The sequence below is a fragment of the Brachyistius frenatus genome, unplaced genomic scaffold, assembly GCF_029030835.1.
Source record: "Brachyistius frenatus isolate BFR_SWC_R1_liver_20210118 unplaced genomic scaffold, ASM2903083v1 Contig_93, whole genome shotgun sequence".
NCBI lineage: Eukaryota > Metazoa > Chordata > Actinopteri > Embiotocidae > Brachyistius > Brachyistius frenatus.
The window spans coordinates 1,453,793-1,480,936 of NW_027210692.1; the positions used below are offsets into that span (position 1 = coordinate 1,453,793).

A 27,144-nucleotide genomic window follows, 5' to 3' on the forward strand; every position below is an offset into this window, starting at 1 on the left:
TCTCTCTCTCTCTCTCCCTCTCCTGTAGCGGCTGAGGCGGATGGGGAGGGAAGGGGGGTGGGGGGGACCACAGCAAGGGAGGGGGGGGGGACGTGATAAGACTGCAATGAGGTGGAGGATTAAAAAAAAAAAAAAAAAAAAAACCGAGAGAGAGAGAGAAGGAGAAAAAAAAAAAAAACCGAGAGAGAGAGAGAGAGAGAGAGAGAGAGAGAAGGAGAGAGAAAAAAAAAAAACGATTGGCTTTAGGATGCAGGTCCGCTTCTCCACAGTGCAGCCCGTGGGAGCTGCGGCACTGGACCGTTGAACAGGCGTGCGATGCGCGGAGTTGTAGCCTGCGTAATGATGGAGAATCCTCTCTTCATCTCGAACACAACTGGGTAATTCATAGAGGAGAAAAAGGGGGGAGACGCAGGCGCCGGAATTAATCATGCAATAAGGCGGCGCGCAACTGCTCGTTTGTATATGAGGCACAAAGCGCGCGGGGTGGGTTCTTCCTCACCAGAGGAGCCAGTTCAGTTCCTCATCATAAACAGATTACGGAAGACAACAGTCACAGACAATGGGCCCCATAAACTTTCTCCTCACGTTATCCGCGTGTGCGGAAAAAAAAATACCCCGACTGTTCAGCTATACCGACAATAATTTATAATCTCATTAGTTTATTCATCTTTCCTCTTGCCCTTAAGCACCGACGGATTTCGTGAAACCGGTGTGTGTTACCATGGCGACTCGTGCCAGCTGGCTTTCGTCGCGCACATACGCACACGCGCGCGCTCGAGCACGCACACAGCACCGGGTCGGGAAAACTGTGGTGACTTTTATGAAGGGAACAGCGGAGATTACAGCGAGGCCTGGAAGTCTGCGCGGCCTACATCAAAACACCTGTCTTGCCAAACGGAGTTGGTGGGCGCAACAGATGCCGCCGCGGAGATGGAGAGCAAAGACACCAGCAGAATTTAGCTCCCCAGACCGGCTAATCACAGCCTGCTTAAGTGGCTGTTGCTCCATCCATACTTCTTCTAAGTGGCAGCTATGGAGCCCCCTGTGAAGCCCCAGTGGACCAGTGGCACGGTCTCCCTCAAGGACACTATGGTGCTGAAAACATGCATGCAAAAGCGTTAAAATATCAGTCAACCAGTTTCATGGCTATAGGAAAAGATTTAATAACAACATGTCTTCCACATTACTGAGCTGAAAGTTCAATTTTCAGTTCAATTTCACATTGATTTCAGCGTGCATTAAGGTGAATCACCTTGAGGAAATGGAGAGGTGCATCTCTTCCTCATTCAAACTCACTCTTTCTCTCTCTCTCTCCATACTTCTTCCTACAGCAGAGGAGGGGAAAACTCTCCCTGGAGATTCCTATCAGACGGTTCCAGTAATATCTGGGAGATGTAGATGATGGTTATAGATTTCAGGGCTCTCAGGTGCATTAGTCTGTATTACAGCCTCCCCACAAGGCTACTTAATGCTTGCAATGGAAACAGGCTGGCAGATGCAGGGCATGTATGCCCAGCCACATGCACACATTTGAGCCCCATATAACATGCCAAGATACTACTTCCATCTTTGTAATTGGTGATCTATGGCATGAAGTAATGTGATCCCAGACCTGAAGTTGTACTATCTACCTCAGAGTGTAACAATGCCCGTGACCGAGAATCTGGGTGAAAAACACTCGCTTTTCTCACCGTAGTGTTGTTGTTGAACCGTGGAAGCTCCCTAAATTAAGAAAACAAACGGAGAGGAACTGGGAGAAGACGGTTATCAGGCACCATCAGATACCTGCGTGACTGTTCTCCAGGGGCAGGAGCCGCTCTGCGCACATTTATAAGTACTTTTTTAGAGTGTTGACGGGGCATCTAAAGTAGGGGATCTATTTATACTGGCCTAGTGCTGTCTGTGGAGCTGTCCAGTGGTGAAATGGATGGGGATTCATGCTGTTTCATTTCTCCTTTTTTTCCTCCTCTGCTTTCTCCTTCTCCAAAGCCTTCTCCTTTGTCCCATCTGATTTATTTCTGTCAGATCATACTAACATTCCTTCTATACCTTTCCTTCTTTACGGTCTTACCTGGATTCTTCTGTGGGCTCCTGTCAATTCAGACTGGTTTACATGTCATTCTTTCTTTGAGTACATCCCTTTTGTTTTCCTCTCACTGCTCACTGCCTCTTCTCTTCCGCTGAGGACAAGTGGTCATCCCAATTTTGTAGCTCTCTCTCCAATTATTCTTTTGCTCACAAGATATCCACTGGGACTGGCCAGCACGCATGAATGCACACACACTCCAGACTCGAGGACAAGCAGGCACACTGACAAGAGCAAGAACTTGGATTATTCCTCTCCCCTGCCAATCCATGGGTCAGAAAACCTCCTTAAAGCTACATGTTGTTCACATACAGCTGCACCATCCCTTTTGGTTTCTGTTTGGCCTGTACTGCCCCCAGTCTCTAGTTACTCAGTGGATTGAGGCAAGCAGAAAGGCAGGCAAGGGCACCCTGCACTCAGTGGGAAGGAGTAGAAAGCAAGTGGAGGAGAAGAGAGTGACAGAAGGAGCAAAGGGGGGGGAACCAGGCTGTGGGAGAGAAAGGAAGACAATGAGCAGTGGGCATTTGGTGTCTGAGTCTGAGATGCATCGTGAAGAGGGAAGTGTGTGTGTGTGTGTGTGTGTGTGTGTGTGTGTGTGTGTGTGTGTGTGTGTGTGTGTGTGTGTGTGTGTGTGTGTGTGTGTGTGTGTGTGTGTGTGTGTGTGTGTGTGTGTGTGTGTGTGAGAGAGAGAGAGAGAGAGAGATGAAGAGTTGAGGCAACAGATAGAGGGGATAGATATGGAAGAGTAGGAGGAATATGGCCAGGAGGGCAGGTGGTTCTGTCATTAGCTCCAGATTAAAGCAGAGGGCAATTCCAGAGGACTCACCTCTGATTCACACAGTAGTACTGCAGGCAAGGACAAGCCTCCCGGGAGACATGAAACACACGCACACACACACACACACACACACACACACACACACACACACACACACACACACACACACACACACACACACACACACACACACACACACATGCTGGACACACAGCAGTGATTCACAGGATTACCCACAGGCTCATGAACACACACATAAACACACACATATAGACATATAACACCCCCTCCTCATTTAGCATAACTACACACAAGATACACCGTGACTCACGAGAACATGCTGACTCCCACACACATGGCACATACAGGCAGCCACGCAACACACATACTCACACGCACATTCACATCGTTAAACTAATTAATCAAATCTCCTGTTTTAATTAGGATTCAAATCAGTTGCTATGGGAACCTTGCCCCCTCGGAGTCTTACGGTAAAGGCTCTCATTGCTGCTGCTGCCTCCAGTGACTCTACAGGAAGCCATCTGAGAGGGACAAATTCATAATACCTACAATGATTCAGCCGGCTGCATTCTACAGTGCGTTTTCACACAGATACATTTTTCCGGGGAGGCCTGAGGGGCCCGATCTGAACTTCAATTTGGGCTCAGCCATAGAGAGGGGCACAAAAGTGGAATAAATGTGGGATTATGGCGGCTCATGTTGCAGCCTCGCGAATACAATGTACTTTGCCATGAAAAGGCCATGTGTGTTGGCATTAAAGGGGAGGCTCATGGTTTGCAGGGGCCTGTCCAATCGATCACTAACACAAGACTGCCATTTTGCTCTTAGGGTTTTCACGTGGAGACGCAACGTAAAAGCACTTTCACACACTTCTAAAAGGCTGCTTATCCTCACTATTACTGCAGCATGGCAATTTCAGCTCAGCTTTGTGCTCACACGCCTTGTCCCAGAACTTTGCTCTGGAAAAAAAAAAAAATCATCCACTGTGTTTTCATAGGGGCTCCATTAGTGATCAATAGGATATGCTTGTGAATATCTTATAGTAAAGGGCCAAGTCAGTGCTTTCACTTCTGTTTGTCAGAAGACTCAATATATTCTAACATTTGTGTTAATATTAATCAGACTGGGGAAATTTTTATTCAGCGACTAATTTCTGAGCCCTATTTTAAGAGGTGTGAAGGTTTTAGTGTTAACGCCGTTTCATCTCACATTCCGCTTATCTTAAAAGACTGGATGAGGAAGATGAAAGTGTGGCGGAACCACGCCGCCCTCATCTGTCCCAGGAGTCCTAATACCAGCTCAGGTGAAGGCTGGACTTGATGAATTAAAGCTGGAGAGGATGCCAAGTGAAGCCATTAGGATACAGGAACTCAGGCGTGTGTCTGGCTCACCGGTTGTCATGGTTGCAGTGTTTATCACCTCTTTCTGTCGACAGAAGCCCAGGGGCAAATCAGATTGGCTTCAGACAGAGAGACAGAGAGGGAGAGAGAGAGAGCGTTGGTGAGTGAGGGGGAGGACATATTGGCACAGCAGAGGGGTGAAATGCCAACACGCTGCAGAGTGACAGCTGAGGAAGAGCACTGGACAAATGTCAACGTGGCTTATTCATGATAAGATTTCCATTTGACACACATTCAAGGTTTGAGATACAGTATATTAGTCTAATTTAGCGATCCCTCACTTTTTTTTTTGACTTTCTCTACTCTTTTAATTTATTGTCTTTTTTTAAAATCCCTTTTTTTTCTGCTGTCTTTAGTCTTGCAGATGTGTTGAATGCGCTTTCACACATTTGACAGCTTGATAGCCCTTCAGTAGGAGTCTTGAGAGGCAACTAAATGTTAGATCATCCTGCCAAATCAGGGGTAAATCCCCACCCCACCCCCTCCCTCGTGGCCTATGCCTGCCACCTAGCGGCCCCTAAACCAATCATCCCTGTCTGAGGCCTTGTACAAGTGCATTAAGAGACGTGCTCATGTGTGCGTGTCTGTGTGTACTACATAGCGTATAGTTGGCAGTTATGTGGCTAGCTGACAAGACAATCCACATCAAACGCACCTATAACCGGTTATATTGGCTAAGTAAATAAAACAAAACGACCGATTATGACATCTACCGGTTATGACAAGTGGCCGATTGGACATTTTCGATCTAGCAGTCATAATCATAAACAGATGGCTAGCAGCTGGTTGCACCCAGGTGGCTACTTGTCGCTGCCTGTCTCGTCCCTTTAGCTTATCACAAAGAAACCGCTCCTGACTCCACGGCGCACACGTGTTAACACACAAGCCACGCCTTTTCGTCTTGCAAAGCCAATTGGCGCACGGCATGATACGGCGCGCCGTCCTCTCAGCCAATCACTGCGCTCCTTGTTGGGGGAGACGATCTCGTACACGGAGGCCGCTCTGCTGTCTGCAGGAAAGCAAGGTATGGATGCATTGTTATCGGGTTTATAAGCTTCGGTTGAGCTTTTCCTTCAAACAAACCTCTAACTGAACCCGCTAAACACGTTGACAATACATTCTTGTAGCAGTCTGTAGAACCCAGTTATCTTTTCTTTTTTTTTTCTTCTGTGTTTTCATTTCTTCCTGGCTGCTTTTGAAGACTCGGGTGGTCTGTGTTGCTGTACTTGTGCAGAGGAGAGATTCAGGTTTTGGTTTTGGGGTGGTCAGGCTGGGTCGAATTTTAGCTGACATCCCTTTTGAATAGGGCGAAACCACCAGACAGCCTGTGTGAATAGCTGTATTGTGGGCGCTGGCTGGTGCGTGCGTGTGTGTGTGTGTGTGTGTGTGTGTGTGTGTGTGTGTGTGTATATATATATATATATATATATATATACGTGTATTTGTGTGACAGCACGGGTTCAAACCTATAAGCCCGTGACACAGAGAGTCTTGGTTCATCTGGGTTGTTTTTGGCCCCGCTGGGTCCAGAGCTTTCATTTTGCCCTCCTCGTCTGTCAGTTCATCATAGCTCTGTTCGGGTTGACACGGTGTGCTGTTGCCGTACTGTGGAGTAAATTACCGCTGACAGTGAGCTGTCCTGTCGTTTATGGTCGCGCCTTGCTGTCAGCCCGCAGTGCCAAAGTGTCATCATCTCCGCCGAGGATGCCGCAAACAAACAAGTCAAGAAACGCCCCGGCGTGCGACTCTTCGTGCTCGGGCCAAGGGGAAACCTCAGCGGAAGATACAGAGCCGGTGTCCCGGGAGGAGAGCCGGGCGGCGGGGGACTCGGGAAGAGGAGGAGGAGAAGGAGGAGTAGAGGACAATGTTGGAGACTGCGAGATCATCAAGTCACCCAGTGACCCGAAAAAGTACAGGTAAAACAAAAAAACAACTCTTCTACAGCACAACTCAAATGCAAGCTTTCAGATGTTCTAGAGTACTTTAATTTTGCATTGAACTGTAGAGTGTTTACGTGATTAATCTTTTTTTTTTTTTTTTGTGGCTATTTCTCAGTTATTGTCAAGCAATGAAATACATCTTTGGATGCTATTTTCTGCATTCATGAATGTGAAAGTGCTGAGAAAATGACCTAGATCCACTAACCCACATCTAGAATTGATATTGAGCCTCTTTTCCTGCTGGAACATACTGAATTATTGTAGTCTGATGGGATGATTTCATGCTTTAAGCGCTCACCAATGCCTCAGGCCTCCGTGGGCCAAAGACAGAAAATTTGCTGTGAAAAAGCTAAAAACAAAAGCGGCTCAAAGGGCAGAGGATGCAGTCTGCAAAGTGATATTTGATTTACCAAAAGAAGACAAAATGCAATGAAAGCTGCAAAACACTGTTTCTCAAAGCTCCCCGTGCTGTTTCACCTTTGACTTTACTCTCTTCAGATACATCGTGTTGGACAACGGGCTGCAAGCTCTGCTCATTTCAGACTACAGCGGACCAGCAGCATCGGAGGATGAGGAGGAGGACGGAGAAGATGAAGGCGAGGAAGAGGAGGACGACGAATCTGGAGACGAAATGGAGGACGAGTCTGAGGAAGACGACGAGGACAAGTGCAGTGAGGATGATGATGATGACGACGAGGACAAAGAGGGGAAGAAGAAGAAAGGAAATGCAGAGAAACAGGTACTGGAGGGAAGTTTTAATGTAGAGCCCCATTTAGGTTTTAGCAAAGTTTACTGTTGTTGATTATCTTAGAGGAAGAAAAAGTACTTGAGTCAGGTTGAAACCAAGATAAGCCACAAATGAAATACAGGACAACACAAATCGAGAGCTTTTTAAATGGACTCCCTTTAAACACATCTTTACTTGAAATGTCTGTTTACATCACTTCAGCTACTTAAGGCATAAGGTTATTGTTAGAAAATACAAAAGTCTCAAAACTTTCTAAATTCTCTAACCTCTCTGTATCCCTTCCTTCCATTCCTGTTTGTTCTTATAGAACATCTAAATCTTTAAAAATGGATCATAAGTTATACTCTTTCAGCACGTTACTTAAAAATAAGTTGTGTCACGGATTTGGTGCTGTATTTAGAAATGCCCCAAATTGTTTTCTTTTTTTTGTGTGGTCTTTTGGGCGTTGTTGACAGTAATAAAGACAGACTGTCATCAAACTTATGCTTGAAGTGCACTGCCAGGTTCAAAAGATGCCTTGCTGTCCTGTGTTTCAGTCTGCAGCAGCGCTGTGTGTTGGTGTGGGAAGCTTCAGTGATCCCACTGATCTCCCCGGCCTCGCTCACTTTCTGGAGCACAGTGAGTGATACATCTATTATCGTTATTTCTTTAGAAAAGTATTCAGTGGTTTTTCCAGCTACTTCTTTCAATGTTCAATGCATTCCAGGTGTAGTTTGTTTTCATCGCTTTGCCTGCCCTCATAGCCTGTTCCGTCAAGTTCAATATCATGTGTGACATTTCCCAGAATATCCCTCTCCTCGCGCCAGATTAACCCACTGTGGGGCCACAGGGCAAAAATGAGCTTTATGGCTCCTTTTGACCCACTTTTCCACGTTATAATGAATCTCTAGATGCTGTAAACAAGGAGCCTTCCCAGTAAAGTTTGTTGAACTTCATTTACAACTTTTGTTTTCACTATATTTAAATCTTATTTCTACAAATAGGCACGTAAAATGTCACAAAACTTTGATTTTGAATTTAGGATCCCTGTTTAGGATGACGAAATTGATGCAGGACTTTGGGAAATTAGAGCAAACAATCAGTTTACTACGAACCAAATGAGATACATTAAACCTGAAGCTGTTAGGGCCCACTTTGCCTGGTTGGTAATTCAGTCTTGTTTCGTCCTAACAGCAACTCAATGCCTTCAGTTTGTGGAAGACAGCAAGAGATTTTCCAGTCAAAAAAAAAAAGAAGAAAAGTCAGACTTGCACAAAGTGCCACATATCTTCTGAATGGCAGTCAACTCCATTGATGCTACTATCAGTAGAGAAATTGTTATATCTGTCTCGAGCATTGCTCCTAAATGATCAGTCTGAAAGGAAACCCTTGCTCATTCTTTTATCGTCTGCCATTAAAACTGTCGCCAAGTGTTTGCAGCACTAGTAAGAGTTATGTGTATGGCTATGTTTGAGAGCAGGCTATCAAATTCTATCATGGCTGAGCTAGAAATATGATGCCATACTGTCTGTGCCTGGCTCGTTGTCCACTTAAATAAGAAAACCACAGATGCAAGACACATCTCTTCTCTCCTCTTCTCTTCTCTTCCTCCTGTTTTCCCAGTGGTGTTCATGGGCAGCGAGAAGTACCCCTCAGAAAACGGCTTTGATTCTTTTCTCAAGAAGCATGGTGGGAGCGACAACGCCTCCACCGACTGTGAAAGGACCATCTTCCAGTTTGACGTCCAGAGAAAAAGCTTCAAAGAAGCTCTTGACAGGTGAGGAAGGTGCAATATGGCTGTGATATCAGTTTACTGAACAATTTGTGTCCCTGTATAAATGCTATGGGTACATAAAGTATTTGATATGAATTGAAGAATAATAAAAGTGATTACAGTTGCAAAACAGTTGACATCATATTCCTGTCTCCGGCTCTGATGTAGATTATGGTGTAACTGTGTTCATAATGTGAACTGGCAGACTGACAAATATCACAGACTCAGTCACTCCCCATTCTGCTGCTGTCTGTGATGTGTATCAGGACATCTGATGGCTTTTGTCTGGTCTGTGTCGCGTCCATCCGTCTGGCCCGTATGTGGCCTCTGATTATGGTCTGTCGCCCTCTTAGGTGGGCTCAGTTCTTCATCTGCCCCCTGATGATCCGAGACGCCATTGACAGGGAGGTGGAGGCCGTTGACAGCGGTGGGTCTCTGTGCCTCTGTGCATCACTCCTCTATTCTAGAAAATTGAATATTAGCTGTTTTGTTTGGAGTTGGACGTTTTATCAGCTACATGTCTGTGTTCTCCTCACGCAGCTCTTTTTCTGCCATCTTACCGTTTCCTCTTCTCTCCTTTTGTCGGTCAGAGTACCAGCTGGCTAAGCCGTCTGACTCCCACAGGAAGGAGATGCTGTTTGGCAGTCTGGCCAAACCTGGACACCCTATGGGCAAGTTCTGCTGGGGTGAGTTGGTAAACACAACCGCTGGGACAGATAATACACACAGGGCCTCCTTGGGGTATGTTCAGCAATAACAAACAAGAAGTTGAAGTTACTTTTCTTTGCTGATATCCTTGAATTTCTAAACCCTTTTTTTTCTATCATGTTTTCTAATTGTGCTGAATTGATTGATCACTTCTGGCAACACCAGGGAATGCGCAGACACTGAAGCAGGAGCCAAAAAAGAAGAAGATCAATGTCTATAAGCGGCTGCGTGCCTTCTGGAAGAAACACTACTCTGCCCACTATATGACTCTGGCTGTGCAGTCAAAAGGTCAGGAAAATCTCTCCAGTTTATTACACACCAAGAAGTAGTCCACTAGATTGACATGAATGTAATTGATTTCAATCATTTAATGCACCAAAATGAACTGACTCATTGAAAAAGCAATCTGTAGATTAATCCAAAATTCCGACTGTCATTAGCTCTAATAAGGATCCACTTCATCCATGTTCAGCCGACTGTAAATAATCATTTCCAAATCAACTCAAATTGCTGTATTACTCAAAACAAAGTCAGATACAAAATATCTAACACGGTTTCTGGGTTTCACAGAATATCACACAGCTAATTAACTGCAGCCTACAAGTAAAATGATGACAAGGGTTGGCATTTTTCCTGTTGAGAAACCTCATCCTCATAAAAACAGCTCTCTGTATTAGTCTGATTCTTTCTTGCTGCAACCTCTGGTACTTGATTAAAAAGTATATTCTCCAAAAAAAATCTGCCTGTGCAAAGTGATACAAAGGAGTCACAGTGATCAGTAATTGCAGTGAAACAACAACAAAATTATATAACCAGCGTTTTAGTCAGAAAATGATAAAGCGCTGAAATGCCAAAGAATAAGGAAAATGAAAAACAATTACATTTAAATGTTTCCTGTAACACGAGATCTTCTAATAAAGACAGCAATGCACCTGAGCACACCTCATTTTATGACCAACACACCCGTGAGCGGCCAGCTGGGTACAAGTTCATATTTAAACAACAAGTGCGCTGGTTAGGAAAAGGACAACTGTGTCAGTCTGAAAGTTGCAAATATACTTGGATTACATTGCGTGGTGCTGCTTTGTGCCAGATGTAAAAAAAGATCCCTTAAGATTCCAGTTGATGTTAATTTAGTTGGAACCTGTGCTGACTGAAATGCATTTTAGTGACAAATGGCGCGAGTTATTGATCAGTGTTGGCAGAAAAACCTGCTTTTAGCTGCTCCTGTGTCAAACAGAGAAACTTCTGTTTCCACAGCACGGCCAAACAAACTAGCCTGGATGTTACGTCACATTGTTTTATTTAGGTATAGTCAATAACTGTTATTTTATCAGAAAGATAAATATATAAAGATATCATAAGATTACAATACTGTAATAAAATATTTATGCATCATTTTGAATCCTGCATGGCAAAGACGAGCTGTGTTTCCAATTAGATTTTGAATTACAGAATATCATGCAATACTTTGCATTGTTAATGCAGAACAAATGCCTAATGCATGTAAACAAAAATAGTTACCACCTCAATAGTAAAAACAGGTCTAGAATTTGACCGATTTAAAAAAAAAAAAAAAAATGTTTTATATACACGCAGGCTAACATGATACAAAAGCTGCATTTATTTCACATTAATGTAATGGTTTTTAAATGCAGTTTTATGTTTATTTATGGCAGTGTGTAAAATTTAAACTAATATCGAGTTAGAAACGCACAAAGGGCTGATTTTCCATCTATATTTTAACATCATAGTAACACATGCAAATCTATCGGGTAAAACACTGTATTGACTGGGTCTTTAAGGCCAAAATACAAAAAGCACTAGAGTTGCTTTGAAACAAGCATTCTGCATTGCACTGCAATTCTCCCCCAACCCCAGAATTATGAGTTTTCTGCCAGTAATTATTGAGACGCACTCCAGCTCTAATTTATTCTCCTTCACTCGGTCTGTCCTTTTAGAGAAGCTGGACACTCTGGAGGAGTGGGTGAGAGAGATCTTCAGCAAGGTGCCTAACAAGTGAGTATTGGAGAAGAGGCTCTCAGTCACTGTGATGAGGGGCTGGCGTTATATATTGAGTCTCAATATCCTTTGCTCAAATGCAAATGTCAAGCCTTCCTCCATATCTGTCTCTCCTCTCTACATCTCAGACATTTTTTTTTCTTTCTTTTTTAACACGACACACCTTAAGGAGATCATTTCTCCCTAAAGTTGAGCTGAATTAGTGTTTTATTTCGAGACCTGAACTTCCGCTTGCTTTTATGAGTCATTGCGGTATTTTTTTAGAGAATCAACACGCATGTCACTGTTACATAAAAAAAACGTCCAGCTTTCTGGGTTTCACTTCAATTAAAAATATTTTCATTTTGCAATATGAGCAGGTGACATTTCTCACACCTTTGCTTATAAAATCATCTTTAGTGGTTTCAGCACCTTTAGAGGCACTGAAATCATTTTCATCAAGCTTAAAATAAGTGAAATCATTTGGGATATTTGCCTCAATGTGCTATTTCTGTGAAATGTAAACAATAATTAAGAGACAGACATCCTCAAACTTTCTTTTGAATCTTTTTGCGGGTACAACTCCTAAAAATATTCAGTTGAGTTGCAGGTGAAAAGGTGTTTGCTCTGTTGTTGTTTTTTTCTTTTAACCCATAAACGTTTTTACAATTATGCTAAAGAATTCATGCTTGGTGCCATGTGGTGACTTATTCACACATGGTAATTCTCATAATTCTGGTTTTATGTCTACAGTGACCTGCCCAAACCAGATTTCTCTGATATGCCGGATCCCTTTGACACGCCAGCTTTCAGCAAGCTCTACAGAGGTAATGATCTACCCTACTGCATATGCCCGAACACATCTGGTGCACTGCAGTTCAAAACCTGTAAATACATCTGAGGGGTATAGTGAGATGATTTAAAGCACAGCAAAGCTGAAAACCTATTTACTTTTTAGACTTTCTTCTCATCTTTTCTTTTTTTTCTTGTCGATAACTAGATACCTTGACCTCTTCAGTCCTTGAAAAAACATTCATAAGAACAATCTGAGATGCACACTGATGAAGCAGCAACAAGTTTCTCAGGGATGGGGTTTCTCTAACTGTGTTTATGTGCATTTGCAGTCGTTCCTGTCAGGAAAGTTCATGCTCTGAATATCACCTGGGCTCTTCCCCCTCAGGAGGAACACTACAGGTGAGCTACTTGCACAAGATACATAGCCCATGTTACGAGGCACATAAATGAATTACACAACATACACAACAGACCACGCTTTCTCCTCACTTGAAACAAAATTGCATCAAATGTGTTTGTTTGTCTTTTTTTTTTCCCGTGGCCCTGCCTCCTTCCTACAGAGTGATGCTTCTTCATATAAACATAGAATTAGACCAGCCAAAAGATTGCATCAATGTGTTGTGTTTCTCCTTTTCATGTTCTTCCCTCCTGTTTGCAGAGTGAAGCCTCTCCACTACATCTCTTGGCTGATTGGCCATGAAGGCACGGGAAGCATCCTCTCAGTGCTTAGGAAGAAGTGAGTGTTATTGCCTTTTGTCTGTTTGTTTTTCTGATTTGAGGGCACTCCAAAACCCAATTAAAAGCTCTTCAATTTGCTGGGTATACATGAGCTTTTTTCTTGCTCTGAGCAAGTCCTGAGTGTTTGAGCCCAATCTTCAAACTCTACACTTTGCCCACCCTCTTGACAATGTGATTCATACAGTCTCATCGCTGGCTGTGGTGGTACAAGAGCATTTCAGCCTCTTGTTGCTAAGTGCCAAAGTGATTTGCCAAACCTTGTGTGGTCCCACAATACAAAGAGCCCATCCAGCGGTCCCTTTACCATCGGCACCACTCGAAACGTCTGCCAGAATATTCCTATTTACTGTGTGTGCTGTTCATAAATGACAGCAACAAAATATGTGCACTCACTCACAATTCCCAGTCGAAACAAACTGCAGAAGCAGTAGAGTGGTTGTTTTTTTATTGAGTTTAGACAATCCCGACATCAAGGGCCAAGAGGCTGGTTTGAAATTGGACAGTTTTTGTGCCCCTCTGTGAAATTGGGGAATGGTCTCTCCGTCTCTGTGTCTGTCACACACTATTTAGGACACAACTGATCAGATGCTTCACTCCAGTGTTTTTGCAGATTTTTGTACACGGACAAATCCATACAAATATTTCACCACAGAGGCCAGTTTAAAAGGTATATCCTCAATATTTTTTCGAATTTATATGCGTACTTTTTTCTCCCTCTGGTTTCAGTTCTTTTCCCCGCTTGGTGTCATCACTATTAATCTACTGCAGGCTTTTCAAACCAGCCTGCTCACACAAGCAGAACATGTCTTCATACAAATAAATGCAGACAAGTCTACTTTGAAGAATAACACAACTCCACTAAGTTTCAAGTGTTTGGAAGTTGTTTTTCATTTACAACGGAATGAAAAGCTTCCTGCAAGGAAGAACAAACAAGTAATAGAATGAGACATGATGTAGGGTCTTTATTTTTTTAAATTTTATTTTAAATCTCAGCTCACTGCCCCAACAGTGTTGATGAACTGGTGTGTGTGTGTGTGTGTGTGTGTGTGTGTTCATGTGTTCATATAGGTGTTGGGCCCTGGCTTTGTTTGGAGGAAACAGTGAAACTGGCTTTGATCAAAACACCACCTACTCCATCTTCTCAATCTCCATCACTCTCACTGACGAGGGTTTCCAAAACTTCTACCAGGTAAATTTTTAACGTTTCACTTCTTTTATTTTCTTTTTATTCTGGATAAATGGAAACACTGAGACTTGGGCTCGAATTCGTATTTGTTTGTATGATGTAGACATTGAATTATTGAAATGCTGCTCAGTGATAGGATTTGGTAGCAGACCCACAACAGAAACTGGAAGCAGGACCCAGCTGGTCTGTTTCTGTTGTTTTCACTAATACAACAGGTAATTTCAAGGCAGAAATCAATGTTATCAGTTGTTATGACAACTCCCGCATTAACCACAGACACAGTGGGTAATTATTCAACAGGACAACTATTTCCCACTCTTAGGGGCCTAATGGAGAAATGTTTCGGTCAACAAACCTATATTGATAACTGCCGTCTCAAAGCAGAAAAAGCCTTGAGAAGGTTGTTTACTTTGATTAAGGGCACTTTATGGTCCTGTCCATTCAGAAAGGAACCTGGAGTTGTCGGAGACGTGTGGTACACCTGAGGCTCTCTCGGTAACTGTGGGATTAGGAAGATGAATCAATGCACTATGTATGGGGTTGTGTTAAGGCCCGGCAACTGTCATCGCTAATCATATTTCTCTTATCATGATTATTTGAGGTCAAACAAGTATTATTTTTAAATGTACTCATTAAATAAAATGACTTAAATAGAGGGACCAGCAGGCTCAAGGTGGATGACACTAAACACGGTCAGTCTTGACATGAAAATTACAGTGTGCAGCTGGATTATCAGTGACATGTGTCCTACTGCGCTTCTCTTCCTGACTCACAGGAAGTAGCACTAAATATGAAACTGCTGCAGACAACCACAAAAAAAACAACCTCACTTCACAAGTTCTCAATTGTCAACTTGAGTGGCAGAAAAGTTCCCAAATAAAACTCCCTGACAAATGGGAACTTTTCTGACAGTCAAGGTGATATTTGGGAAACCAGGGTTGGCCATTCCCAAATATTCGTGAATGACCAGGTTTCAACTTTAGTGACAAAAATGTTCCCAAAGGACACCTTGAGTGGAATAAATGTCTCAAATGGCCATCCACCAAACAACTTGGTTTGTGTCCCTGGTACTTGAGAACCAGGAGTCGGGGGCATCGGTGGAGCCCACGCCTCACACAAGTGCACTCTGTTTAGGCTGTCTAACCAAACCACTCTCCCAAGGGTATGGTGATTGGGACCTTTGCATTTTGACATATTACATACTTTTAAATGGACTTGTCAGGGTTCCCAAATTTCAACCCAAATCCCCAAAATTCCCCCATTTCATATTCCTCTTGATATTTCCGCATTTATTTTCTCTAAATCTGTGCATTTATTTTTGTTATTTTTTATGTTACTCCTGTGACTCCATACAACCGAGGATCTTTTGTTCACAGTTAATAATCCTGAACTTACTGTTACTCTATGACTTTTTGTTTGCGTGTCTGAACCTTTAAAAAAATTGGGAACAAAGAGAAATGTGGCCATGGTTTATTAGATTTATGTATAATAGGCGTGTCTGTATTTTTTTTAACAGGTGATTCACCTCGTGTTCCAATACCTGAAGATGTTGCAGACACTTGGACCTCAGCAAAGGCACTTTTACACGCGCACGCGCGCACACACACACACACACACACACACACACACACACACACACACACACACACACACACACACACACACACACACACACACACACACACACACACACACAGAGTCTCACCAAACAACAAAACAAAGATGATGTACTTACAAAGAGGCAGTTAAAAAAAAAAAATCAAAAACAACTTGTATATTTTGTCTAAGGAGGTAGTAAATACTGCATGATATGATATACTGACAGGTTGGCTGTTTGTTCATGTATACGACTAAATTTCCCCACTGTGGGATTAATAAAGTCTAAATCAATCAAATCATATATTTATGACTTCAACATTTTAGTTTTTGTTATCTTCCTTAATTCTTAAGGAGCTTTGGTGTTTGACATCTGAGCTGTTGTCTGAGATGACTAAAGTTTTTAATTCTGTCTGTTTTTTATTGCATCCAGACTATACGAAGAGATTCAGAGGATTGAAGCCAATGAGTTTCACTATCAGGAGCAGGTAAGAATGTGAACTTCCATAACCTGCTGTGTTAGGTGCATTTTGAAACAAAAAATATTATTGTGAGACTGTGATGGAAACCTATGTTTGTTTTTTGTTAGATTGACCCTATAGAGTACGTAGAGGACATTTGTGAAAACATGCAGCTGTTCCCCAAAGAAGACTTCCTGACAGGAGATCAGCTGATGTTTGAGTTTAGTCCAAAAGTAAGTAGTTCAGTCGTTCTGGGAGTGAACCTCTTTCAGGGTTTCAATCTAAAATCTTGCATCTCCTTTTTTATATAAAGATGTGAATGAAACAGGTCAGGTTTTTTTCTTTCTGATGTGATAATGATTTTGAAGCTAACGCCTTTATAGTAAGAGCAATTTATTTGCTAGAGTTGTGGTCTTGTCTTCTATTGGTGGATGTTATTTTGCATCAAAAGTTACAGTATAATTGCGGCTTTGCATATTTTCTGTGACGACAATAACTTCCGTTTAGCCTTTCTGCCGGTTATTGTGATTGACAGCTAAAATTGTTCTCGCATAAACAAGTGATTTAGACACAGAAGGGAAAATGCTCTCTCTCTCTCTCTCTCTCTCTCTCTCTCGCTCTCTCTTTGCTGCAAACTTGACTTTGATTTGGTCGTGTGTGTCTCTTTCTTTCCTTCTTTCTTCGTTCGTTCTTTCTCTCTCTCTCTCTCTCTCTCTCTGTGTGTGTGTTGTGTGTGTAGGTGATCAGTGCAGCTCTGTCCCTCCTCAACCCCGAGAAAGCCAACCTGATGCTGTTGTCACCAGAACATGAGGGCCAGTGTCCCCTCAGGGAGAAGTGGTTTGGCACACAATACAGCATTGAGGGTGGGTGTGTTTGTTTACTGTCAGTGTAACAGTTCCTTCCTACAATGTAGGCATTCAGTGACTACATTGTCTTTTTCTTCCCTTGTGTGGTGATATTCAGCCTGATATAATGCAGAGCCAGTAGTAGAAATGCCAGCATTTATCTTTGTCTTTTAGATGGCGAACAATAGTGTTGGAACAGAATTTAGATTAAAGAAACAACAAAAACTGTACAAGACATTTTTGTCACAAATAAGTGTTCAGGTGACTGAATTCAAAACATGAATCGAACCAGAAAATATTTCTTTTGTGCTAACAGAAGTTTAACCTTCACACAGACATCCAGCAGGAGTGGATGGAGCGGTGGACAGGAAACCTGGAGCTGAACAGTGACCTCCACCTTCCTGAAGAGAACAAGTTCATCGGTGGGTGGATAAAGTTCTTTGTGCACTGCAGGCCAAAAAAAAAAAAAAAGGTGTTTTTGTGTGGCTGAGAACTGGTGCAAGTATCTAAAAAGTGTCCAATAAGATGATCATGGACCAGATTTGGTCGAGCAGTTTGTACTTTTCCATTCATCCATCCATCCAGCAAATGCAGTAATCAGATATATTGACCAAACTTGGAGGGAAAGTGCATTTTGGTCAGTGTATTTTGTTATTTGTAACACTCCCTTGTTGGTCACTGATCCAACAGAGGTGTTGTAATTCAAACTCAAATTTGTCAACTCCTCCTCATGTATCTCTCTGTTTGGACAGGATTTATTACAGCTTAGGATGCTGTAATAATTACAGCTTCAGTTACATGCTGTTTTCCAACAAAGTTTCTAGCTATCCCATAATTTAAATCGAGTGGAGATAAACTTTGTACTATAAGTGCACTGACTTTCATTAGTTCAGCCTCCACTTTAACAGAAGTAGAAAAAGATGTTGCTTAGCAGATAGATGTGTGATGGTACAGGTCCATGCATGGTGAGCCAGGTATTTAACACTGCTTTAGATACAAATCTTTTTTTTTTGCTGCAGCCTGACATTTAGAAAATGATATTTAAGTAGTTTGAAAGTTTCTGTTAATAATTTAATTACAGCTAAATACAAGCAATAGCATCGGTGCTTAACAGCTGGCATTGGGCTTGTATAACACTTAGGTATTCTCAATGGTTTAAAAGAACAAACAGACTTGTTGTCTCTTTCTTTTTAAAACCTGATGCCTGCATTACCCACAATGCAACTCAACCACCAGTTGCTTGTTCATGGAGATTCAGGTGTATTATGCTAAATGTGGCAAATGTAGCTGTAAGCCTGTAGCCCTAAGCAAACATGAGGAGCGGGCCGCAGAGGTCTGTTAAGCTCAATTCTTCCTAAATTCACGCCCTCGGATTGTTTTCTTTTTCAAATTTGTCACCGTTACATCCACCTGACGCAGACTCAAGTTTCTGCCAGTTGAGGCATTTCATCAGATTTTTCGCAGCTCCATCTTGAGCTATAAAAGTCTTACCATAACTTTTTTTTGTCACGTGCTGCAGTCGTCCTGAAAACTGGTAAACGGACTATAATGTCAATGTAAAAGCAGTGCATTTCTTTTTTAAAGATACAATAAAGGCTGCTGGCGATGCAGTTCATGTGGTTTTTACACAATGTGTCTTCACAGAACTAGATCCTGTAATATATGAGTGGCTAAAATTCTCTATAAAAAGCCAACTCCAGCTGACTGACAAAAATTGGTACGTGAGTCCCGTTACCTTTGCAGATTGCATTGATTTAAAGCAGCACATTAAATAAAGGTCAAGACTTTAACTCAAACATTGGAAACCAAAACACCTCTGGTCCAATCCTGGCCAACCTTTAAAGGCTGATGCACCCTGGCATTGTGTTCTGTCTACAAACTTAGAAGGCAACAAACCCACACGACCAACTTTGCTGGATGTTGGCGGCCTCACTTATTGGCCCAAGGGTTCCTGAATCATTTATAGGGGGGGGCAACAGCTCTCTCTGTGGTGACAAGCTGCTGCATGTTTATCTCCAAACTGGACAGATTGAATTGTTGAAACTCACACATTATTTATGAAATTGTACCAAGCGGAACGAGATGATTTATTGTTTATGTGCATTTGTTCAGCCACTGACTTCACCCTGAAGCCCTCTGACTGCACCGACACCGAGTTCCCAGTCCGGATAGCCGACAGCGACAGAGGCTGCCTGTGGTACAAGAAGGACAACAAGTTCAAAATCCCAAAAGGTAAAGTGTGTGTGTGTGTGTGTGTGTGTGTGTGTGTGTGTGTGTGTGTGTGTGTGTGTGTGTGTGTGTGTGTGTGTGTGTGTGTGTGTGTGTGTGTGTGTGTGTGTGTGTGTGTGTGTGTGCGCGCGCATTTGCATTTGCATGCAGGATGCTGCCATCAAGACATTTGATATAATTTGGAAGGTGTTGACACCCATTTGTCCTCTGCACCTGCAGCCTACATCAGATTCCACCTAATCTCCCCCGTAATCCAGCAATCTGCCAAGAAGTAAGTTCGAATTCAGATTTGACCTTGTGAAAGTCCTGTGTGTTCTGCTGTTACCTTTTTTAACATCTGCTATCCCTCACTCTGTTTTTAATCTCTTCTCTCCCTCCCACTGCCTCCAATTATGTCTTTGTAATTTTTCATCGTTTTAACCCTCCTTCTTGCTCCTTTTTGGTGCCTTACTTCTTCCACTCCGTCTTGCCTGTTGTTTTTGTTGTTTCTTCTCCTCCTCCTCCTCCCTCTCCTTCTCATCCTTTTACTACCTCCGCCTCCCTCGCTTAATTTCACTTTCCTCTTTTCTTCTTTTCCCCCTTCCTGTTTCCGTCCAGTGTGGTCTTGTTCGACCTGCTGGTTAACATCCTTGGCTACAACCTGGCAGAGCCGGCCTACGAGGCTGAAGTGGCTCAGCTGGAGTACAAATTGGTTGCCGGAGAGCATGGCCTGGTCATCAAGGTTAAAGGATTCAACCACAAGCTGCCTGTGAGTGAACTCATCCAGAGTAACTGCATACTCATACATACATACATACAGATATGTGTGTGTATTAAGTTTCCATTGCATAAACTCACACACTGATTAATACAAATGTTCTTCTGAGTGATTCATTGCTCACTTGTTGACCACATTTCTCCCTGCAGTTGCTGTTCTACCTGATCATTTACCAGCTGGCTGATTTCTCTGCCTCCCCTGATGTCTTCAGCATGTTTGTCGAGCAGCTCAAAAAAACCTACTTCAACATCCTCATTAAACCTGAGAAACTCGGCAAGTGAGTTGTTTTCCCTCTGTCTTCATTATTTCTGACTGTTCCATCTTGCCAATGCGAGTCATCGCAAAGTCTGTGTTGCCTTCTAGTGGTGAAATGTGCGACAGCCCTAAATAGAAAATCCTCCCCTTCATCCTCTCCTCGCTTTGGTCCTCCTCTCCTCTCCTTTTTTTTTTTTTTTTTTCTCAGGGATGTGCGTTTGCTGATGCTGGAGCACTCTCGCTGGTCCATGGTGGAGAAGTACCAGGCTCTGACCGCTGGTTTGACGAGTGAGGAGCTGATGGAGTTCAGCCGCAGCCTCAAGGCCGAGCTGTACACCGAGGGACTGGTGCAAGGGAACTTCACCAGTGCGGTGAGTGGACAGCAGTCGGTGCACAGACAGGGCGACTGATTTGACAATAATATTCGCCGATTAGGATGAATCGATAAATGTTCACATCTGCACTTGCATCAATTGTGAGGCTGAGTGTGTTTGACATTGCCCTCGTGTTTTTGCTGATTCCCTCTTTTCACTCTGTTATCTCTCCCTATTCATTAGCCTTCATTGTATTTCCTCCACAGGACTCGATGCAGTTCCTGCAGTATGTCACAGAGTAAGTCTGCTATTACACTCGATGCACATCCTAATGAGAACACCAATACTCGGCAATCACATAGATTTGTTTGCCACGGTACACAGTAATTCGCATCAGCTTCAGTTGTTCAGTCCGTGACTCCCCTTTTGACTTTTTCATTAATAGTTTTTTCGAATATCTTCCCTCAATTCCAACTTTCTTCCTCTTTTTTGTCTTTGTCTCTTTCTTCCCTCCTGACCTAAATCTCTGTCTCTGCTTCCCTTCTTCCTCCCTCTTCCTTCTTTGCGCCTGCTCTGGCAGTAAGTTGCATTTCTCCAAGCTGCCAGTGGAGGTGCCGGTGATGTTCAGAGTGGTCGAGCTTCCTCAGAAGCACCACATCTGTAAAGTCAAATCACTCAATAAGGGAGACGCCAACTCTGAGGTCACTGTTTACTACCAGGTACACACACACCTGCCACACGCATCATCAACCAAAAAATGGGGGCGAATCGGTGTACATAAAAAAAAAAAAAAAAAAAAAAAAATCGTGTCGTCTTTTTTTTTTAAAATTTTATTTATTTATTTATTTTTTTAATGTACACCGATTCACTCCCTTTTTTTTTTTTTTTTTTCTAGTCTGGCCCCAAGGCTTTAAGGGAGCACACACTGATGGAACTGTTGGTGGTGAGTATTTAAATATGTTCGTCCTCTCAGTCCACCTGGTCATCCCTCCCATCTTTAACTTGAGTTGTTGTTGTTGTTGTTGTTCAGATGCACATGGAGGAGCCCTGCTTTGATTTCCTCCGGACCAAGGAGACTCTGGGGTGAGTTTCTGTTGTGATGTTTCCAGTAACATGTTTGCTTTACTTCAAATCAAAATTCTGCCAAAAAATAATCACCCTATATTTCTATTGAGCTTTTAGTCTTTTTAAACTTGCTTCCACCTTGAAACTTATACTGTACATAGACATTATAGTACCTGCAATAGTTTTCCTCAACCACAGTGTTAGAATTTACTTGTTATTGGTGCTTAAAGAAATTGTGCTATATTGATCAACAATAATCACCGTCTTTATTATAAACTATTTATGTGCATATTAGACAAAGGTACATATTTATTATAGCACCAGTAACTGTGACTCACCACGCCTTTTCATTGTTGCTGTTCAATATGCCAAGTTTTCTCTCTTTTTCCAACCTTTTTTTTTTTTGCTGTAAAGTTATTTGATGTGGAAATCAAACATGTCTGTCTTTACTGTGTATTGTTTTGGTGCTTTCCAAAGGCCAAGCTTGTGCCCATCTTGCTAACAGAGTTAGTAAAGAGAGTTAGTAATGTTTAAACTTGTGCACAATAGCTCCATTTGCACTGAAACAATGCTTTTTCAAATTTAACTGATTTTGTTAAAGACTTCAAAGCAGCGTGCAAATCAAATGTTTCTCATCAATTTATTTCATCTGGTCTTTCTCTAAATCCTTGCTGCCTCCTTTCATGTCTCCCTCTGCAGATACCACGTCTACCCCACGTGCAGAAACACCTCGGGCATCCTGGGTTTCTCTGTCACCGTGGAAACACAGGCCACCAAGTTCAAGTGAGTCTGCAACACAATTGTAACCTTTAATTCGCCCGGAGCAAGATACGATTTATCTTAACCGCTTTCCCAAAACCAAGGTATAATCTATCTTACTGTTCACCCAAAACCAAGCTACAATTTATCTACGTGGCCCTGGAAAGAGAAGCGAGTGGAACTGATAAATGACTAAAGGAATCAAATACGCCCCATAGCCTATAATATATCTCTTACCTCTCATCTCTCTCAGCACCGAGCTGGTGGAGTTAAAGATTGAAGAGTTCTTGGCTTCATTCGGGGAGAAGCTCAATGCACTGACTGAGGAGGCATTTAATACTCAGGTTGGTGTCTGCGTTTGTATTATTATTTTGTAGTTGTGAGTTTCCTGTTGTCATAAAGAAGTTACAGCAAACGATACATACCCAGAAAGTTTTTGAAAAGTCAAAAGTGACTTTTAGAACAAATTTGCTCATCATGTGAGACGTATTGGGACATTGTTTTTTGAAAAGTCCTCGAAGAAGAAGAGTGTGTAGAAACACTGTGTGCTGTACGTGTACTTTTGTACAGGTGACCGCTTTAGTGGAGCTGAAGAAGTGTGAGGACACACACCTCGGGGAGGAGGTGGACAGGAACTGGGCCGAGGTGGTTACTCAGCAATACGTGTTCGACAGGCTCAACAGAGAGGTAAGGACAGCGCAATTTAAACCAGATTACTGTAAATTGTCAGTGAACGACACCTGTCTTATTGTTGATTTGCGCCTGTGTGTTTAGATCGAGGCTCTGAAGCAGATGACCAGAGCGGAGCTCGTCTCCTGGTTCCAAGAACATCAAGGACAAAGCAGCCGCAAACTCAGCGTGCACGTAAGCAATGCCTTTTATGTTCAGGTTTGGCAGGGAAAGAGAAAGGGTGTTTAGCTTTCTCATTCACTTTTTTTCCCTGTACTTTTATTCACGTATAAACTATCAATAACCTCCTCCCTGTCTCTTAAAGGTGGTGGGATTTGGTGCTGAGGAAAATGATGAGGAGGGTGGTGGGAAAAAACAAGAAGAAGAAGAAGAAGAAGGCAAAGGGGATTTAAGTGGCTCTACCTATGGCGAAGTGTCTAAGGTCACTTTTCTTCCTGCCTCGCCCAAGTTGGCCGGCGCCGTCGCCATCATGGACATTCCTGCTTTCATCAAAGGCCTCCCCCTCTTCCCCTATCACAAGATACTCGAATAAACTCATGCTCACACTGTAATACAGACAGGTGGCTGGGCTTTGCCTCTCACTGAGCCACGTTCAGGGACTCTGCCTCATTAGAGATGCAGACTCTTAACATGTGATGAAGGAAGGTTGAAATGGCTGCGGCTCCTCTCTGGACCTCGATTCTGTCTCTGGGGCCCGGCTGTAGGTTTTACCCAACACTGTGTGCATAAGCAAAAAGCCTGGGAGTTTTATTTTAGCTAAGTGATAGTCTATTCTGCTTTCTCACACTCAGTTATTTCATGTCCTCAGACACTGGGTGAGTGGGAGCGTTCTCTTTTTCTCCACCCCAAATTGACCTGAAAATCTTTGAATCAAGTTCTTGTTTATTTGGTTCTTCGCTATGCTGATGTTACAACACTGAATCCCAGCACTTTCCGCTGTTTGAGTTGGTGGCCAGACTTTTTTTTTTAATGCCATTCAAAAACACAAATCAACTGTGAAAACTGCAGAAACGCAGAGTCCTTTTGAATGCCACATGTTTGAATTTGAGTGATTGTGTGCTGGATTTTATTGTGTGTGCTGCTGTTATTGAGGAGACCTGAGTCATGACATGGAATGAACATGTGCAAAGAAATAAATCGGTCAGTGGTGAGTGAATGAATTTAAGTAATCTTCGCAGTGAAAGTATACGAAAATGATTCGACGGAAATTCTGTTTAATTAGAATTTGTAGTGCATTTTCTCTGCCAGCTTGTGGTAAAAGTACAAGGAATTTGCATGAAGTGTTTTGACATTTTACTTTTCTTTAAATGCCAACTTAACTGACACACCTGCAATTTTCTTGGCATGCAGTCACATTAAGCAACACAAACTCAACAGACGGACAGTATGACGAACAGCAAGGTCACAAGTGTTTGCACGCTGGTGACTCAGTACGGTGTAATTTATACTATGAATTATATGAAAATTATACATTTGTCACAGACTCTGCTTTAACCCCAAAGAAAAGGTTGATATTTTATAGGGGCCTGTGGATGGTGAGTCTTTGCACTATTGAATGTAATTAAAAACTAATGGGGAGCACGGCCCAGCAGAGCATGTTAACAGAATTGACTAATGTGCCCGCAGGGACGTCTCGTACTGTATTAAAGTCTTCACCTGCATTAGCCTCACATATAACTGTGCTACATGCGAGATGGATAGCAAAATAGCTTGTTTGCCTAAACAGGATAAGCTTCTCATTTCACCCTTACTACATATTTGTTGGATTTCTCATTATTGAACCATGAACCATTAATTTGCTTCTGTACCAGACTCCACGATTCTGGTTTTTGGGCTTCTACACTATAGATTTTAGCATTTGGCTGCTCGAGCACTAGTGAGGTCTGGTATGTGAAGGCCTGGCTTTCTGCCACTGTTCCAGCCCGTCCCAAAGGTGTTGGATGGGGTTAATGTCACGGCAATCTGGAAAATACTATCGTCTAAAATATCATTGTAAGCTGCGGTGTTAAACCAGCAGTTTGTCTGCTTGGGGGCAACGAAACCCAAGCTGTAAACCCAACACCACTACCACCTTTTAAAGTTGAAAGAATGAACTTATAGGATGCTTATTTAGCATGCATAACATTATCAATCATATCAAATTGTGTTTCTGGCCACCTGGGAAATGTGACGTTGACGTTCATTATTCTTTTAGCCCCGTTTTTGGTCTCCACTTACACCTTAAATAAAATCTGGCCTTTTAGTGGGATGCTACACTAGCTAACCTTGTCTGTCTGTCAGTTGCTCTCGGGCGGTTAGCGAGAGTACCGTAGCCTGTTTTGAGAATTTTTATTTGAATATTAGACCAGTGAGAATGGGCTATCGGTAGAGTAACAGTAAGGGCCACAGTGTCAAAATCTCTTCCAGCATTGTATAGTACGTGATGTCCTCCCATTGAAATGACATGGTTTTGGTGGTCGGGTTCAGTAAAATACTGTTCACATTAATTCACCAATTATAATCAAATGTTTCCTTTATTATTCTGAAACGGAACTACGTGAAGAAAATGTTAATTATGTTAAGTACGCGTAGAGTATAATGTGCTTCTTTGTAATAACGGTACAAAATATGGTGAAAATAAAAGGAGGCCCACTTAAGATTAAAATGTACCTGTGGGAAAGGTGCTGTTGCTGCAATCCCTTTAATGACTCAATGTGGAATTCATTTGACAAGTTCTGGGTATACAGTAACATCCAGCAGTGTAGAGGCCCACAGAGCATCCTTAGTGATGACAAACAGATCTAATTAGCTTTCAGTTTGTGATCTGAGCTGCGCCTCCTTGGTAGATCAGCTGCATTAATCTCCTCTGTGGAGGATACAGGATATTAAGCATAGGCTACTTGTCCTACATAACACCAAAACAGATACAGCAGCTTTGATGGGCAAAAAAAAAGGGGGGAGAAAGCACATTATGAATATGAAGTGATACCAAGGAACAGACTCTTTTTAGCTTCAGGAAAGCTTCGGCCCTCCTTTTACTGCAGTTATTTCTCTCCTGAATTGTGCATACTAAAATTCAAAAACATCGTCAGGTTGGACTTTTCACACTCACCTTCACACTCATTTCACCTAAAGGTTTAGTGATCTCTCTATCTGGTGAACTCGGAGGCCATTGAAGACACTTGACAGGCAAGCAAAACACTTGTGAAGACTATTTGGCCTCCGAATAAGTTGTGATCGTTCGTGTTTGTTTGGCGCAAGGCGACCAGGCATTCAGCTTAACGTGTTCATTTTGGTTTCCTCAGTATGGACCTTTTTTTTTTTAACGTGATATGTCCATTAGTTTTGTTCTCCTACTGTGTCAGTAAAGAGTGAGTTTATTAAGAAATGAATCAGTTTGTGCTTTTACAAGCATAACAGGATTTACTGACTATATCCTTCTTGTCGCCATTCATCACTGGATTGCAGCAGATCTATTTTCCTGTCACTGGCAATAGATTTCATAGTTTATGTTGTGCTTGCAGTTTTGACTGCCTTATTTATTTAGGAAAGGTTCCCATGTCAGATTTTTAATAAAGAGCTCGAATACATTAGCTCCAAACAATTGTTTACTTAATATTTTGTTGTGCTTTCTGCATTCAAAGAAAATGTATTCAAATATTAATGACTTTCTAACACACACACAGCAGTGCTTTAAGATAATCTAAATGTCCAATTCAGCAAGCTAACGTGCACACAATAACAACGCCAACCTTAGGGGCTAAAAGGAATGTCGATTGCAAGTATTCGTTCATAAACCAAAGTATCAAAACACTGCTTTAAAATGTTGGACTGACGATAGCGCGAGATGAAATTCAAGGTATTCACCCAGTATGCCTCTACTTGGGAACATGAATATCTTTACAAATTTCCTGGTCAGCCATCTAATAGCTATTGAGATACCCGAGTTTGGACCAAAGGACCAACTGACTTACACCCATGCAGACTCGTTGCTAGCCTGGCTAAAAGTGCGTTTATTATCATTTTATCTCCGAATGCAA

At 42.4% G+C, this 27,144-nt stretch overlaps 1 protein-coding gene across 1 annotated transcript; it reads left to right on the plus strand.

Moving 5' to 3' along the window:
* The first annotated feature begins 5,248 nt into the window (after positions 1–5,248).
* Positions 5,249–25,381, plus strand: LOC138627917 (nardilysin-like). Its single transcript, XM_069710557.1, has 32 exons — positions 5,249–5,309; positions 5,955–6,201; positions 6,724–6,964; positions 7,510–7,591; positions 8,576–8,729; positions 9,080–9,153; positions 9,317–9,412; positions 9,600–9,722; positions 11,396–11,453; positions 12,189–12,262; positions 12,560–12,629; positions 12,889–12,966; positions 14,037–14,157; positions 15,671–15,729; positions 16,184–16,238; positions 16,340–16,444; positions 16,951–17,074; positions 17,392–17,478; positions 19,169–19,288; positions 19,505–19,556; positions 19,883–20,033; positions 20,192–20,319; positions 20,506–20,668; positions 20,878–20,909; positions 21,192–21,330; positions 21,507–21,554; positions 21,642–21,694; positions 22,376–22,459; positions 22,689–22,779; positions 23,006–23,122; positions 23,210–23,299; positions 23,430–25,381. Exons 2-32 carry the CDS (start codon positions 5,990–5,992, stop codon positions 23,655–23,657), a joined length of 3,309 nt encoding a protein of 1,102 aa, XP_069566658.1. The 5' UTR covers positions 5,249–5,309; positions 5,955–5,989; the 3' UTR covers positions 23,658–25,381.
* Positions 25,382–27,144: the final 1,763 nt, after the last annotated feature.

What these genes read in the sequence shown, in the direction of transcription:
- LOC138627917 (XM_069710557.1), top strand. Translation starts at nt 5,990, where the DNA reads ATGCCGCAAACAAACAAGTCAAGAAACGCCCCGGCGTGCGACTCTTCG. An exon ending in ACACTTGGACCTCAGCAAAG is followed by an intron (nt 15,730 to 16,183) that starts GCACTTTTACAC and finishes TATTGCATCCAG; the next exon opens with ACTATACGAAGAGATTCAGA. An exon ending in CGGACCAAGGAGACTCTGGG is followed by an intron (nt 21,695 to 22,375) that starts GTGAGTTTCTGT and finishes CTCCCTCTGCAG; the next exon opens with ATACCACGTCTACCCCACGT.